The sequence below is a fragment of the Halictus rubicundus genome, chromosome 4, assembly GCF_050948215.1.
Source record: "Halictus rubicundus isolate RS-2024b chromosome 4, iyHalRubi1_principal, whole genome shotgun sequence".
In the NCBI taxonomy this organism is placed as follows: domain Eukaryota; kingdom Metazoa; phylum Arthropoda; class Insecta; order Hymenoptera; family Halictidae; genus Halictus; species Halictus rubicundus.
The window spans coordinates 13203520-13220226 of NC_135152.1; the positions used below are offsets into that span (position 1 = coordinate 13203520).

The following is a 16707-nucleotide window of genomic DNA, read 5'->3' on the forward strand; positions in this document are numbered from 1 at the left end:
GCATCCACTCTGGCATTATTTGGAATCCGCTGCTAATGATGCAGGTAACATGATGCAAGTTCTGGTCCAGGCGAAAAAGATGACGCAGGTTCTGGTCCAGGCTAAAAATTAGACTAGAGGGCAGGACTATACCAGGGATGTGGGGATTTTAGGATGGTGGAGGCGTACAGATGTACGCACTGCCGCGTTTCGACGGTCCTCCACGCACGTGGGGACTAGGAACATAGATCTCGTTACACACGAGAGATTGGGGTCACCAGTGGCCGGAGGCCACGCGTTCTCTGGCGAGAACGCACGAAATATATGTCCAGACAGACTGCGTTCAATATGGACGCGCCACGTGGTCGCGGCAAGGAGGATATAGGTTAAGCACGTGAGGCCCACTCGTCACGGGTAATAAACACGTCGGGTAACGACCGAAATAACGAGGTTTATTAAACAAACTCAGAATGAGAGCTCGCGACACTCCAGAACGAGTCGCGATAACAATATACGGAGAACCCGGACGGTCCTGCGGCACCACGCCGCAGGATGCACTTTACGTAGGAGAGACGCTATATGCGCAGCGTATTCTCTCACCACGACGACTCGGAGAAGAAGAGAGAAGGCAGAGTCGACAACGCGCTCGTAGCCGCTATCGCCCGGCCGCGCAGGCGCAGTAGCGCTTACTGCGCGGCTGTGTCGCCGGCCCCACAGGGACAATAAAATCCCGGGCGTGAGCACTCTCATTTCCTCTCTGGTATTTATATTATGGTGAAAGGCGAAAGTTATAGGTTAATATTATATAGTAAAGTGCTATGTAGTAGGGTGTTATAAGTGAGTCCTTATTTATTTAATAAAAGGTTCCTGCAGAGCAGGTTGCATTATTCAAAACGCATACAAATAGCCACGCTATTCATATTTATTTCATATTTATATCCCTCTAGCGGTGAGCGGTAAACGTGAATTGTACCGCCGCGCCATAGCCGTGGCGTTACGTTTACGTTCTTTATATTGAGGTTCCATTTCACTATGTGTATCTGTATCTGGTGGTTTTATCGTAGTTTCCACTAAAAAACAGTTGACTATTAGGTAGTGAATAAAAGTAAAAGATATTCTATCTATTGAATCCATCAATGTTGTATTACAGTCTGTATTATCAGTAAAATATGTGAACATTTAGCTTTTCGTTGTAATACACACATCCACGAACCTTTTCCCGCGCAGTGTCGCTTTTTGAAAAGAAGTGGCTTTGTTAATTATATGATGTACATACAGAAGGGTCCTATCATTAAGTAATAACGTAATAATCAATCAAAATTTGATCATATTTTCTCATTGTCACAGATTAATCGTTCACTTAAAAAAAAAACTACGACATTTTTTGAATTTTGTCGAATACGGTAATTCATTACTATGATCGTTTGCTTTGTCAACGTTCTGCGCATTGCAATAGTCGCGTACACTTTGCAATTGAACTGTTTATGAACATGCATCTATGAAGCAACAAATTCCAAAGGATATTCGAAGAAAATGTGTTCTACTTCACGTGCTCGTAAAGTGCTCCAAATTATATTCGAGTTTTTCAATTAACATTGAAACTACCGAACCCTAAAGATAAAGGTTAACTCCAATATATTTTATAATAATTACAAAAGAGAGTTTCTATGATTTTAATTATTGTGTTTTATTAGAAATCCATCTGTCACGTTCTCGAGCAAATACAATGTCGAAACGTAAGTCACTCGACCGAAAGAGCTGCTGCTTTTGTGGATTATCGGATAACGATGAATTAGAATATGGGAAGTTTTATGAACACGGCGATGTTATCACACATTATTATTGTTTGGTGCGTCCTTTATGTATAATTTTTTTCTTCACTCTACATAAATGTATATACTTACGATTAATGTGTTCAAATATGTGATATACTTTATAGCTACTATCTTCTAATATGGAACAGAAAGGACGCGATACTGATGGCATTCTGGGATTTTTGATATCTGATATACAAAAGGAGATACGCAGAGGAAAACGATTGGTAATTGATCTTGCAAAGAAATACATAATACGGTTACACGATATAATGGTTGAAGTATATATGTTACCGTGAATGACCGAAATTGGAGAATGTCGACTTTCACCGGTGAATGTCAACAGATACCAAATACGTCGGTGAAAGATCGAATATTTTATTACATTGTTGTATATTCGGACCCTGTCCGATGTTTGTCGACAATCACAGATATGCTCTGGTGGAGGTCCAAAACAGAAGAGTCAAAAAACAAGCGACTGGCTCTCTCCGCCAAATCCTTTGTTCTGCTCGGAGTCAATCAGCTTTGTCAGTCTTATGCAAGCTTTGATAACGCGAGCAACGTTTTCTTAATTTTTTTTCCGATACCCTAATTTATACTAAATGGATACTGCAGTAAATCGAACGAAAGTCGATTCACCCCCTTCTACCCCCAAGTGATTCCCTAATCCTAACCCTAACCCTAACCCTAAACCTTTTTTATGAGGAAATGTAACGTAACGCACACAACCCGAAATTAATCACGACTTGGCGTGACGTTTTATAGCGACTGAATTACGGAGAAGAAAATATAAATCTCCAACATGTTCAACATTCACCATTAGTGCATGGTGAATGTCAACATTTACCGGTGTAAGTCAGAAATAAGGGTATTTAGCAAATATTTCGGACATACACCAAGCGGTTTCGGTGTTTCACTGTAACATATACAAGGTGTATGTACTGTGTATACGTATTGCATTAATGATACCATTTATTGTTTATCTAATGTGTAGTTTTCTTTTTTAAAGGTATGCTCTTTTTGCAAAAAGAATGGTGCTACTTTGGGATGTTGTAATACCAAGTGTAAAAAAATATTTCATTATCCTTGTGGGCTAAGGGCTGGATCCTTACACCAATTTTTTGGTGAATTTAGGTATTTGCTTAATTTCCTATTACATATTTACAAATCAGTTTTGTTTAGAAATAGAAACATTATTATTTCTTAGGTCGTATTGTCAAAATCATAGACCAAGACAGAAAATAGATCTAAAGGTGAAAAATGAATTAGAACAAATCACCGATATTAAATGTTATATATGTTACGACAATGTAAATCCGACTGATATAATTAATACAATATGGGCGCCGTGTTGCAAAAAAAATACATGGTTTCACAGAAAATGTGTTCAAGTAAGTTAACTACAATTTCTTGAAATATACCTAGTACTTTATTATATAGAGCACTATATATGTAGATATTTCGGAACATCCTGTATGATCTTTTAAACCCGTAAAACTGCATATCCAGTTATAAACATTATGTTTTAGCAACTTGCTATGAGTGCCGGTTACTTTTTTAAGTGTCCTTTGTGCAACAATAAAAAGAAGTTCCAGAAAGCAATGCTAGAATATGGTATTTTTATTCCTAGACAGTAAGTTTGACAGAGATTCTGTAGATTTGATATATGTTCGGTAAATTGTTCAAATACCGATGACCGATAAAGTAACATTTTTCTTTCCAGAGATGCTTCTTGGGAACTAGAGCCAAACGCATTTCAAGAACTTTTATACAGACACGATCAGTGCGACGCTCCAATCTGTTTATGTCCTAAAGGTAGAAAATATACCAGTTTTAATGCGTAAGTGAGAATGTATTTCTTATTTTCACACGGAAGAAGTTTCTCCTATTGTGTTTTGTAATTTTCAAATTCATTATAACAGAAAGTGGGAGTTAACACTTTGTCGAACTTGTGGATCTCAGGGAATTCATATGGCATGCGGCCAACTAAAATGGAGTAATCCTATTTGGGAATGCGCAGAATGCACTTCTATTCTAGGTGAAGTACCAATAAGTTTTGTATTCTACATTTTTCATGGAATAAACTCGACAGTGATCTGTTATAACGTTATAATATTATTTACAGATAAATCCAAAGAAATTATCAATGCAAACGTGCCTCTAAGTACATTACAGTATGTATTCTCTATTTTTCGTTTATTTATCTGTTATAATTACTAGTAGTAACAGTAAAGGTAATGAACAATAATACATAATTAATATATGTGAATCTAACTGGAACTTGATGTATGTTTGCAACTATATAAGGAGAAATGATTCTGACTCGGACGAAAGTGACAGTGACATTTCTGTTGGCAAAGAATTGCCTACGCCATACACGACAGATGCACCGGTTCTAGTTGAGACACAAGAGGCACCTACGATCAAGTTACGTCCTGGTCCACGGACATTCAAATTAAAGCAGCAATATGAAATTGCTAAAAAAATGGAAGAGTCAGTACAAATAAGTTTTGCGACATTGCGAATTTCGTTGTTTATTGCATCGCGGTTTTTCGACTGACATAAATGTATCTTAATGTTTGCTAGATTACAGAAGAGGAATAGCAGACAACAGGATATTGAACAAACGAATACGATTTCGAATGTAGTAAGCATAGAGGAATGTACAAATAACAAAATTACTCCATCGGGCAAACCGAACGTATCCGAAGTAGAACATATTAACTCGGAAAATGAACGTTGCAAATCTGTAACAGTTCCTTCAAATGATAGTGTTATTATGCTCGACAGTGACGATGAAATGGTAAGCGTAATGAATTTCATTAAAATTCCATGAACTAGTAATCTAAATATATGTGTACATTTCAGAATTCATCGACCAGTTCGCTGGACAGTACAATATTCATTGCTGATATCAATAAACCCGTACAGAGTAATGTTTTTCCGTTGAAGAATGATATCCTTCAGGACAAAAAGAGTGATACGATGATACAGAGTTCTAGTTTTATTGGAAAAGAAGTGTTACACACGAACAGTGCAACGGTACAACAAAATGATAGTAATAGTTTAGGTGTTGCCGAGTCCAACAGGTTGAAGGAATGCAGTTTGCAAGATGAAACATTCGTTGATTTGGAAGATACGACACCTTCAAGTGCAGAAAATGATCGTGATTCCAACGACTTGCTGTCGAACATTCAAATTAGCAATGTCTTTTCTTTAACACCCGAGGAATTTGAATGTGCGTCATCCGTTAACGAGGGACGAGAAACCAACAGTGTCGTTCGATGTTCGTTACAGAAACGTAGTCCACAGCCTAATTCTTCGCGTTCAAGAAGTGATAATTTTAAAATGCAATTGAAAAGAACAATTTACAATGTATTTGCGTCTTCGACAAACGCATCGGAAGATAAATCGAAGAAGGTCAGAAGAAGTCTTGACATACAATACGGACACGAGAAGCAATCGTTCGTTGCACATGTAGATATTAATGATAGTACGAAGTCTAACGTATTTCGAAATAATACTTTAGCTTCGATATCCGATACGGATTCAATGCGAATTAATAAAGATAGTAATGTCGGTGATCAATTGCATTCCCGAATGGAACAGCATTGCGATCAGAATACGGACTTTACGGCTATTCGAAGGTCCAATATAAACTACGCGATCGAAGAAAATACGTCAAGGATATCGAATAATGAAATCGGATCAACGTCATTGGAACAACGCAAAGAAGAAGGCATCAGTGACGGCGGAGCAACAACTGACGCTAGAAATATTCAAAGCGATGTAAGAAATGTAAGTATTATAATATGATATTATCTATACTACAGTATACTTTGTGTTTCACATTATACAGATTAGTATAGGGACATTTCAAATGCACAGAGTGATATATTCTACTACGCACAGAGAATATGTAATAGAAATATTATATGTATATGTGTATTTGAATTACTTACTTTATACCCTGTACAGCCGATAATGTCTCGAAACAGTCTCAGGTTGTTAACCCCTAAATTCATCTCTTGAAAAGTGTTCTTTTCACGCTCCAAATTTTATTTTGGTGTTTTTTTATTTGCGTACACGTCGCACTAATATATTTTCACATAAAACGACAATATATTGATTATTGTCAACACCTTACTCACCAAAATCTTCAATAGCAACAGCAATTCCATTTATTATCGACAAACAAGTTCTCTCGTCTATTATTTTTGAAAATGGAAAATGCAGCAATATACACCGTCGAAAGTATTAAAAAACTGTTATTCCAAGAGTTGTTTGGTACGGAGAAGAATGCAATGTCCTTTCCCCTGTATCGAGCGACCGTCGTAGCAACAATTTATAGAAATATTGTACAATAAAACACCTCTGTGTTTTATGCATTTGTTTGTGTTTATAGCAGCAAAGTAAGATTTCAATTTAAGGGTTAATTCTGATTGAAAGTAGGGTACGGGGATCGTGCACTCTTCTAAATCTCCCCGTACCTTTTCTTCAGTGTATAACTTGGAATTCTAACAGTGTGACGCGGATGCAGGCACCAGTTCTGTTGATGCTGTCAGACCAGGATACAGAATCTTCCCCAGGGATAAAGGAATTAACTCCACGAAGGAAAATATTAGACACATCTCATTGCAATCGGGAGCAGCAGATCAACGGGAATCGCAAACCAATATTGAGATGTGAGTTTGTGTTATTGCAAATCGATTTCATTCCATTTAATTTCTCTATAATAATTGGCTTTCATAAAGCTTCAGTTACACGATCAAGGTGTTCTTTACATTACAGGGCTACCGTATCAAATCGCAAGACAATCGCCAGTAGCATCAACCAAAGAAGAAACAGAAACGGTGAAAGTGATCACTATCGATTGATACCAGAATATATACGTTTATGTGATTTAAAGTTCCGCGTACGGAACTCGAATAATTTGCTGGTTAGTAATAGATTTTGAATAATATTACGATATAGTATTATAATTTATAATATAATACAAGACGAGTTGGTACTTCTCAGTATTTTTGGAATTATGAATTTACATTGATTTGGAAGCATTAGTGCCGCTCGTCATTTGTAGATATTAGAGATACTTATTTCGCATATAGTACACTTATTTCTGTTTCACGGGTACATGTGGCACGTGAAACGTGTAGTAAGAAATTAAGTATCCGTGTACACTGGAGGTCCTCCAGACTGGAATCCAGATCTTAATGCATGCTATTTTAAATACACGGGTGTGTATTTTAATTTCACAATTATTCATGTATTTCAATACACGGTGATATAACGTCGAGAAATTTACCGTGAATTTATTGCTGTCTCGCTTGCGTCTTCTAACATCAATAGTCGAATTCACAGATTCGTGTATACGGATCTTTCATTTCTTACTACACTGTTCACGTGTATTTTAGCACACGTTGAAAACCGCGATCTCTAGTAGATATGCATCAAGTTACAAATACACGAACATGTTTACCCTTCTCTTGCAGATGGTCTTGTATAATAAGTTTTCTGTAAATATTAATATGAAGAGCTCGACCGTAGCGAGAAAAAACGCTACATTCGACGTATCTGCGCAGAAGACCGTTCAGCAAAAGTATCTCAACACGCACAGCGAAATTTCATCGACTTTGAAACCCGAGAGTTCTTTATATAGTAGACCAAGTACATCTATCCCAAAAGCCAAGGACAAACTCGGTGTGTTTGTTAACGACCAGTCCGAGAGTTATCGCGACGATGCCAAGGAGAATTTCGATCCAATATCTGGAGCGTGTAAAAGTTTAGCAGATAATGGTAACAATCAAACCGAAGACGGCAGTACGACAAATTCCGTGTACAATGCATCGAAAACGATCGAAGAGGGTAGCAAGTGGCATTATCGAGAGAACATTAATTTACCGGCCGAGTCCGCAAATATTTATGACGCGGACGAGCATGTTACACACGCGAACAACAAACGCTTTCGAAATGCTAACAGCGTAAAGCAAAATCTTCAAAAAATCGGAAGCGTTGAAAGTATGAGTAACAACGATCTTTTTGACGCTGCGAAATCATTTTGTGCGAATGGTAAACCGGAGAACAAGAAGAAAAACGGGAACAGAACCCATCTTAAAATAAGCATTGACTTGGATAAGATAGAAAGCTTTATCGACACTAATCCACAGTTGTTTTCGAGAAACAGAAGAAAGAACGAAGAACGAAACCTCGACGAAGTGGGTCTCTTGAAGGAGTGGAACGACATAAGCGGAAGAATTAGTATGCCGAACAAGCATATTGCGAATTCGATGGTGGACGAATCAAAGCACCTTGGCAATTTTTCGTTGTCTTTGACTGGAAATCGAACAGAATTGAAAAATTACGTAAACGAAGAAAATGACATACAAACCGATAGCGAGATCATATCTGCAGACAATACGGAGTCAGGCACAAGATATTTCAATACATTCTTCATTTAGTCGGCCGAAACGCGATGTGAAGTGGACCGATTGTCATTGAAAAAAAAACATTTATTTAATAGATAACGTAACACGAATATATGTACATTTATTTAAACATTACGAAAGTATTAATTTAACTGTACCATTGGGAAGCATTTCTAAAACTGATAGGTTTTGTTATGCAGTACAGAACTGTCGTAAGTAGTATAGTAACATTTAAACTTTGTTAGTGATACATACTACGTTTAATTTAGTATACTTTTTAAAGTACAAGTGGGTAGATCTATATTTTCAATTCTGTATATGCGACATTTCCACTCTAACGTATTATCTAAGAATTGTAGTCTTTGTATTAATTTAACTGGTATTATATTGATATTTTATTAAAAAACAAATTGTACTAAAATTTCGGGTTTTCTTTTGTTCATTACTTTGTGGGAGAATAGGTAAATAATAGACATATGCACAATAAAATCATCCTATACACTGCCTGAATTGTCTCGACCGAGAAATTGTAACTTCGGAATTTAACAATTTTTTACCAGTTCTTACGTGAACTTACACGACACGTGATAAGCGTAAGACATAATCTTCATTCGCAAAGAATGTTCGAAATCAAAGTAGAAATCAAGCGGTGAATGTGTATTTATGCGATTACACTTTATGATACAATAGAATTGCTACGAAACACATGTAGAATAAAAAACAGGTGGCTTAAAATCCTTTCAGACAATCGTTGCAAAAGTTATTGTCTTTGTAAAGAAGAGTTTAATAACTGCGACCGAACAGCGTATAAAATTTCGGTTTACTCTGGCAACCAGGGTAGATGCATTTTTGTTTGTCAAACGCTTCAACCGAGGTTGGCTGTTCGAACGGTATGCAAAGACTTTTAGCGCCCATCGAAAGTGCTCCAAGCTCTTCCCCCGTGTTCTCGCTGTAAGTGTCGAATCAAATGTCGAATCATATTTCTGTCAATTTACAAAAAATGAAAACGGAAGAAATCAAGCGAACAATACTTACCGCGCGCTATCGGCTTTAATGCTATCTTCGCAGGATGGTTCACCGCAAAACGGTGATAAAAGTATATTCTTTTTGTTTAGCTCGGAACAAAAGTCATCCCAATTCTGAACGCGTTTAATATGCTCGTTCAAATTCTTTCTGGCTCTGTTAAGGAAAATATTGATCGATTGTCAGCATAATTATGAGCAAAACCCAGGTTATTTATGTAGGTTGTTTATAGTATACCATTACTCGACTTACTTTTCAAGCATACTCGATTGTATATCGGTCAATAGGTTGTGCAATGCAGAAAGTACTTCGGGCCTCTTTGCAACCACCTTCTCGCAGGTGTCTCTACGTACGAATGTTACTTGATTCTTTTCCAAGTCCTTAGGACCCAACTCGATCCTCACGGGCACCCCTTTCAGTTCCCAATGATTGAATTTCCACCCTGGAGTTCGGTTGCTGCGATAATCGGCTTTCACTCGAACGGTTTTATCTTTCGATAGCTCGTCCAGCAACTTGTTACATTCGGTGGACAAACGTTCTCTTTGTTCTGCTGTTGTATTAGCTGTGATACCACAAGGTACAATGATAGCTTGAATACAGGCCACGTTTGGTGGGAGCACCAAACCTTTGTCGTCACCATGAACCTGCAACAAGTAGCGTGATCGTGATCGTCGATCAGGATTCTCCCAAGTCGTGAGTAATTCTGTCGAAAGATGTAAACGAAAACTCGGTCGCGTACCATTATCATAACACCTATCGTTCTAGTCGTCAAGCCCCATGAATTCTGATAAACAAACGTTTTCTCGTCTCCTTCTGTCGCACCCTCCACTTGAATGTTGAACATTTTCGAAAAGTTTTGCCCCAAATGGTGACTGGTTGCTCCTTGTATAGCACGACCGCTCGTCGAGATGAAGGCCTCGACCGTGGTGGTGTAATCGCCACCGGCAAACTTCTCTTTTTCAGTTTTACGGCCTTTAACGACAGGGATTGCTAACAAGTCTTCGTATACTTTTGCATACAAATCTAGAATTAGCATCACTTCCTCGTCCGCCTCGGATTTGGTGGCGAAAGCGGAATGGCCCTCCTGCCACAGAAATTCTCTTGTGCGTAAGAAAGGCTTGGGATCCTTGAATTCCCACCTGACCACGTTGTTCCACTGATTCAGTTTCAAGGGAAGTTCGGTGTCAGACTTCAACCACTTGGCGTAGGCCGGATACATTACGGTCTCCGACGTAGGTCTGATGGCAATGGGTTCCGCTAAATCCGATTCCCCGCATTTTGTAACCCATGCAACTTCCGGTGCAAAGTCTGCTACGTGGGCCTTCTCTTTCTCCAAAACCGACCGAGTGACGAAAATAGGAAAATAACATTCTTGAACGCCCATTCCTGTTATTTCCTTGTCGATGTAGTCTTTTATTATTTTCCATATAGCGAAACTCCATGGACGAAGGACGTAACAGCCGGATACGTCGTAATACTCGATCATACCACTTTTAGTGATGATTTGAGAATACCACTCGAAGAAGTTTTCCTCTTTCTTCGCTTCCATTCCTAATCTAGTTCCAGTTTTTCCAACGTCCGCATCTTTTGCTCCTTCGCTTTTACCTATTTCTTTGCTAGGAGTATTACTCTGTTTTTCGCTCTTGGACGTGTCTTTTTTCTTCTTGGAAGTTGCATCTGGCTTATCTTGCTTCTCCGGTTTCCATTCTTCGCCTGCGATCGTTTTATAATTATTCTTCAACTCCAACAGAACTTTGACTTCGAGATCGACGACATTCTTGTCGGCCTTGGACGATTTTAACTGCCTCACCTTATCTCCCTGTTTTCGTATGCTTTCCGAGAGCTGATCGATTTTCGGCTCTTCCTTAATTTTGGCGTCCAATGCCGCTGGAGTAGCGGCAGATGGTTTCCATTCCTGTCCAGTCGCGGCTTTGAAGTCGGCCTTCAGTTTAAGAAGCAATTTTACTTCTTGATCGATTACATCATTTCCCGCTTTTGAAGCCTTCAACTGTCTCACTTTGTCCCCCTGCTTTTGCACATTTTCCGACAGCTGATCAGCGTTAAGCTTACCTTGGCTTGCGGCGTGATTTGCCGCAGTGGTAGGTGGCTTCCATTCCTGTCCAGTCGCGGCTTTGAAGTCAGCCTTCAGTTTAAGAAGCAATTTTACTTCTTGGTCGACGACATTCTTGTCTGCCTTCGATGATTTTAACTGTCTCACTTTGTCCCCCTGCTTTTGCACATTTTCCGACAGCTGATCAGCGTTAAGCTTACCTTGGCTTGCGGCGTGATTTGCCGCAGTGGTAGGTGGCTTCCATTCCTGTCCAGTCGCGGCTTTGAAGTCAGCCTTCAGTTTAAGAAGCAATTTTACTTCTTGGTCGACGACATTCTTGTCTGCCTTCGATGATTTTAACTGTCTCACTTTGTCCCCCTGCTTTTGCACATTTTCCGACAGCTGATCAGCGTTAAGCTTATCTTTGCTTGCGGCGTGATTTGCCGCAGTGGTAGGTGGCTTCCATTCCTGTCCAGTCGCGGCTTTGAAGTCAGCCTTCAGTTTTAGTAGCAATTTTACTTCTTGGTCGACGACATTCTTGTCTGCCTTGGATGATTTTAATTGTCTCACTTTGTCCCCCTGTTTTTGTATATTCCCCGAGAGCTGATCGAGATCGAGCTTTCCTTCGTTCCCGGCAAACGTTCCTGTCGAGTCGGTGCCCGTTTTCTTCTTGTATTCTTCTCTCAGAGTAGAAAGGCGCTGCTTCTCTTCGCTTATTTTGGTCATTAATTCTTGGATTTTGCTCTCTTGTTGGCTGATTTCATCGGCTAATTTATCTTGATTCTTTTTAACGGACGCTGCCGTTACCGCTTGCGCTGACTTATTCGGAATCGCTTCTGGCTTCCAATCTCTCCCAAAACGCGCTTTGTAATTGGCTTTTAAATTTAGAAGCAGCTTCACCTCCGTATCGATTAAAGCTTTATCTGCTTTTTGAGATTTTAAATTACGCACTTTGTCACCTTGAGCAATAATTTCCTCGTTGAGCGAGGTTTCTTGTGAAACGTCCAATACACCTCTCTGCGGCGACCCTTTGGTTGCAGTTGTCGATGTTATGGATGCAGTTTTTGTTGCGTTCGTGGTGTGTCCATCCGGTATATGAAACAGAATCAAAGGTTGCTCCCTGGAAGAGAATGGACTAGCAGGTGCGTAAGGTATGTCGCAAATGAAAAATCCTTTTCTCTGCAATTGAATGATTTCTCCTTTTTTCACGCGTTGCAATTCTTGTTCCCCAATCATGTGTACCTCAACCTAAAGTATACAGAAAACATTCAAAATATAATCACACACTGAACACTAATCTCACATAAAACATAAATTAATCAATTAATTCACTACATTTACAATCACCGACAAGACGAGAAGAGAAGAAAAGCGAAACGTACTCTTGTATTTTTAGCAATGAAATCTTTATAGTCGTCATCTTTCGCCAAAACTGGTTTGCTGATAATATGGTCGAAATACACGGCGTAACATGGTATTAGACTAGTTTTACCGATATTGTTGTCGTCGTTATTGGACGGTGCTAACAACCACGTGATCTTCAATGTATTCTTGTAATCTTTGTTCTCCAAATTCAATCGCGCTAGTACTTTTCCAACGGATGCACCGTTTCTTTCAAGTTTCGTTATTAATATATTGCCCCAATTGATGAAAGTCGCATTTTGTTCTTCAACCAACATATCTGCGTCGTCTTTTTCTATATACACTACCGGACCCGTCGATACTTGTTTCGTACCTTTAGAAGGATCTTTTGGGTGATTCTGAACTGTTAGCCACTGTTCGTTTGCGTTATCTATATGAACTGGTACCAGTTTTTCGTAGTCTAAAGCAGTATATCTGAAAATGAAGTGATATGAAAACGGTGTTCACAGTCTTATATAAATAATAGTCGAGTGAACGTGTTAATTAATTCATTTGAAACGTTGAACCATTCGGCTAAGAAAATTTCGAGACTAACTTACCTAGTGGCGATTGGGTCGATAACTTTTTTGTTAAATGCCCATATTTTATCCCACTCCATGAAAACAACAGATCTCGAGCTACCTTGAGCAATTATAAATTGCTTTAAGCCTTCGACGGTCATTCCTCTTCTTAAAATACCCCTTACTGTTGGAAAACGCGGATCATCCCAGCCGTCAACGAGGCCTTCGTCAACGAACCATGTTAATTTTCGTTTTGAGAGTACCGTGTTGGTCATATTCAAACGCGAGTATTCCCATATGTAAGGACGTCTCAAGCCTAGAGCATCGATTATCCAATAAAATTGGGCATCCCTATCATGGTATTCTGTTGTGCGTAAAGTGTGGCTAACATTTTCAATAGCGTCGACAATGGGACAAGCGAAATCATATGTTGGATACACCCTGGCAAAGAATGAAAATATTATAGCGTATAGGATTCCTGTTCAGATTTTTGAGTACCTCTATACTCTATATATGTATAAATACTTGTATTTCGTTCCTGTTCGAGGATGAGGCTCTGGTTTACATCTGTATATCGTTGGGTCCCGTAAGCAACCGTTCACCGATTCATGATCAATCTTTGCCCTAACGCAACATTCTTGACCCTTTGCAGTGCCTTGTTGCATCTCGTTCCACAGTTGAAGATTCTTTTCAATTGCTACAGCGAAAGAAGAAAGAAGAAATAGATTCCATTCGCGAAATTTCAAATCCAACGCCGTTTTGTGTTCTAAGGGCATTAATTCTTACAATTATTTCTATTCGATGACATTAATTTTTGATCGCGTTGCTCTTTCATTACGGTAGCAGGAGTATCATCCACGTATGCTTTTCCCTCTTGTATTAATTTGGTACAATACTCCAACATCAAATCAAAGTAATCGGAAGAATGTGTAAAGCGATCAGGCTTAATTTGCAGTAATTCTAAATCTTCCAAAATTGCTTTCTCGAATTCTACAGTCTCTTTTGCAGGATTTGTGTCGTCGAATCTCATAATTAGTTGTCCTTTGAAGGCTTCTGCATAATACTGATTTAACAAAGCTGCTTTGGCATGACCGATATGCAGAAATCCACTTGCTTCCGGCGGGAAACGAACTACGACCTATCATAAAATTAGATCATCTACATATCTGTCTTGTCTATAGTTGTATCAACATTTCTCAGTCAAAGTTATGCTACTCAGCTGAATAGTTCTTTTAAACAATTCATAGGGGAGATATTTAAATGATTCAATTCAGCCAAGACACTCTGTACGCTATAAAAATAAATTACTTACTTTTCCCATTTCTGCTCCAGGCAAATCGATGAATTTACCTTCTTGTTTTCTCTGGCCAGTTTGTTTGTTAGTAGCTTTTTCAAATTGCATATTGTTAACTACAATTATTTTGGCATTCTTTTTAATCGAGGACAACACCTCCGCAACAGCAGGCAGTGAAAGTATTTGTTTGTACCATCTACTTATATTAATGAATTGCTTCTCGAACTTTGTCAGAAACTCTTTATCCAAAAGCGAGCAAAATACAGAGATATCGGCTAGCGTTAACCTTTTAGAAACCAACCAAGTGGTTGTCATCAATACGTTGTCCAAATATCGTAGAGTATCCTCTTTTAGTGGATGGGATCCAAGAGGTCCAATCACAAAGGACAACCAATGATCAACTTCGGTTCTTTCAAGAGGGCCGACATCCCCTAAACGAGAGACATGATAAACGCAAATATTAAGCAAGCGTACAAATCTAAAAAATATATAAAATTACACAAGACTAAATCCGTGTGTACATACCGTACAGATGTACGCATGTAGTTCTAGCAAAGTAACGAACTGCTTCGTTACTCGTCTCTGCTAATACTCTATTTTGACTATCCGTCAATCGAACGTTTCCATTGTTGCTCCAATCGCTGCTCCAAAGTACCTCGATTTTACCCTTGTTTTCAGAGTTAATTAATTCTGCTACTATCAAGGCGTCTACATAAATAAAATATATAGTAACTCAAGCTATTCAATCGATGAACTACACCGATACAACGATTAAAGTTTTATTGGCATGTATAAGAGTACACTGCATTTTATCAAAGATTGCATCTGATATTCTGATACCTACAAATCCTAACAAGTGGAACGTACTCTCGGTAATAAACGTTAGTGCTTTGAAGTGTAGACGAAAAATAATTTTGGCATATAAATTAGTCGGCATATTGTAATTACCGACCTACGATATGAATATCTTTCAAAACAAATGTCGATTTATTACAATTCTTTAAATTACAAGTAATACGATAATTTGTTAAATTGTTAACACCTAGCCTACCTGTCGGTGGATTACTGGAGTTGACCGTAAGTTTGTAAGTCATTTTTCTCTGTACGATTCAAATGAAATAATAACATTCATAAATACGTTCACGTTGGTTAGAACAGTTTCTCCACCACGTGTATAGTCATAAATGACACTAATGTCATAGACGGGAATGCTATTATACGATTGTACAGCCATAGTGGCGATGGCGGCTATATATGAACTCCTTTCACCTTTCTTCTTCTATATATATATACAGAATAGAATTCGCGGTACGCATACTGCGATACAATTATTTGTTGTAATTTTTTAACTAAAGGACTTAATACGTAAAACATTAAATAACAATTTTCTACTGTTTCGATAGTATACGAGTATTCAGCCTGGACAAAAATGTAAAAAACCAAACATCGTGCAACTATGGGTACATAATACGTATTTCGAAATTAGAGTGTTTTATTTGTAATTGTTAGCGACAGTACAGTGAATTTTGAATAGATGTACAATATAGATTGTGTAGGTTTCTGTTTTACTACTATTGTAGTTTCACTACATTTTTATTTGACGATGTATGAAAATTTCCTTTGGCAGAATTGCATATTAGCAGGAAATGCATATTATTATTCATTTAACAATTTTTTTATGCATAAAAATAATTTTTTTTTCAACTTATTAATTTTATTGTTAAATTCAATTTTTTGTGACTAATTACCATTGCATATGCATTAGTAACCAAATTTAGATTTTTGTAAAAAAATTTGGCCATGGAGGCACTCTCTAAAGTGCCAAAAATCGAAAAATATTATATTAACTGTAAATGAGTGTGCAATAATAATTCTGTGTAATGGAAAGTGCTTACCAAGGAATATGCATTCTTTATACATTTAATAAAGTAGATTTATTTTTTGTACAAATTTTCAACGGTGGTTTTATTTGTTAATTGCATACAAAACTTCAAATTAACATAAAACAAAAACGGCAAAATATATCCTGAGATTCATGCATATTCGGATACATTACTTATTATAGTTTAAGAATTTCATAGTTTTGTCTGCGACTTTTTGCGACTCTCAATTTTATAAACTTTTTAAGAAGTGTCCATACCATTCCTTTAGGATCTATCGTGGAGAATTTGTTATTTTCTTTTTAAATGTATTAGTTATA

The 16707-nt window shown here is 38.0% G+C and overlaps 2 protein-coding genes across 3 annotated transcripts; one reads left to right on the forward strand and one right to left on the reverse strand.

Annotated features, from left to right (window-relative positions):
- The first annotated feature begins 992 nt into the window (after positions 1–992).
- Positions 993–8639, forward strand: LOC143353496 (uncharacterized). Of its 2 annotated transcripts, none has more exons than XM_076786876.1 (15): positions 993–1382; positions 1674–1828; positions 1919–2020; positions 2803–2927; positions 3001–3184; positions 3323–3426; positions 3517–3633; positions 3716–3831; positions 3919–3967; positions 4101–4286; positions 4380–4596; positions 4662–5591; positions 6318–6478; positions 6585–6732; positions 7286–8639. In XM_076786876.1, the coding sequence occupies exons 2-15, from the start codon at positions 1706–1708 to the stop codon at positions 8249–8251; spliced, it is 3528 nt and encodes a 1175-aa protein (XP_076642991.1). In that variant the 5' UTR covers positions 993–1382; positions 1674–1705; the 3' UTR covers positions 8252–8639. The 2 variants fall into 2 exon arrangements, with proteins under 2 accessions (XP_076642991.1, XP_076642992.1); XM_076786877.1 differs by lacking the exon at positions 993–1382 and having other exon boundaries at positions 1631–1828; positions 4662–4770; positions 4813–5591.
- A 215-nt stretch (positions 8640–8854) lies between these two features.
- Gluprors (Glutamyl-prolyl-tRNA synthetase) lies at positions 8855–15693 on the reverse strand. Its single transcript, XM_076786875.1, has 11 exons — positions 15559–15693; positions 15033–15215; positions 14526–14938; positions 14000–14351; positions 13739–13910; positions 13253–13654; positions 12674–13127; positions 9981–12539; positions 9494–9885; positions 9254–9397; positions 8855–9167 (listed from the first exon to the last, which is right to left on the reverse strand). Exons 1-11 carry the CDS (start codon positions 15599–15601, stop codon positions 9002–9004), a joined length of 5280 nt encoding a protein of 1759 aa, XP_076642990.1. The 5' UTR covers positions 15602–15693; the 3' UTR covers positions 8855–9001.
- Between the last annotated feature and the right edge of the window lie 1014 nt (positions 15694–16707).

What these genes read in the sequence shown, in the direction of transcription:
- LOC143353496 (XM_076786876.1), top strand. Translation starts at nt 1,706, where the DNA reads ATGTCGAAACGTAAGTCACTCGACCGAAAGAGCTGCTGCTTTTGTGGA. An exon ending in TTCACAGAAAATGTGTTCAA is followed by an intron (nt 3,185 to 3,322) that starts GTAAGTTAACTA and finishes ATTATGTTTTAG; the next exon opens with CAACTTGCTATGAGTGCCGG. An exon ending in TCGCAAACCAATATTGAGAT is followed by an intron (nt 6,479 to 6,584) that starts GTGAGTTTGTGT and finishes TTTACATTACAG; the next exon opens with GGCTACCGTATCAAATCGCA.
- Gluprors (XM_076786875.1), bottom strand. Translation starts at nt 15,601, where the DNA reads ATGACTTACAAACTTACGGTCAACTCCAGTAATCCACCGACAG. An exon ending in TACATGCGTACATCTGTACG is followed by an intron (nt 14,939 to 15,032) that starts GTATGTACACAC and finishes TCTCTCGTTTAG; the next exon opens with GGGATGTCGGCCCTCTTGAA. An exon ending in CGATAGGTGTTATGATAATG is followed by an intron (nt 9,886 to 9,980) that starts GTACGCGACCGA and finishes TACTTGTTGCAG; the next exon opens with GTTCATGGTGACGACAAAGG.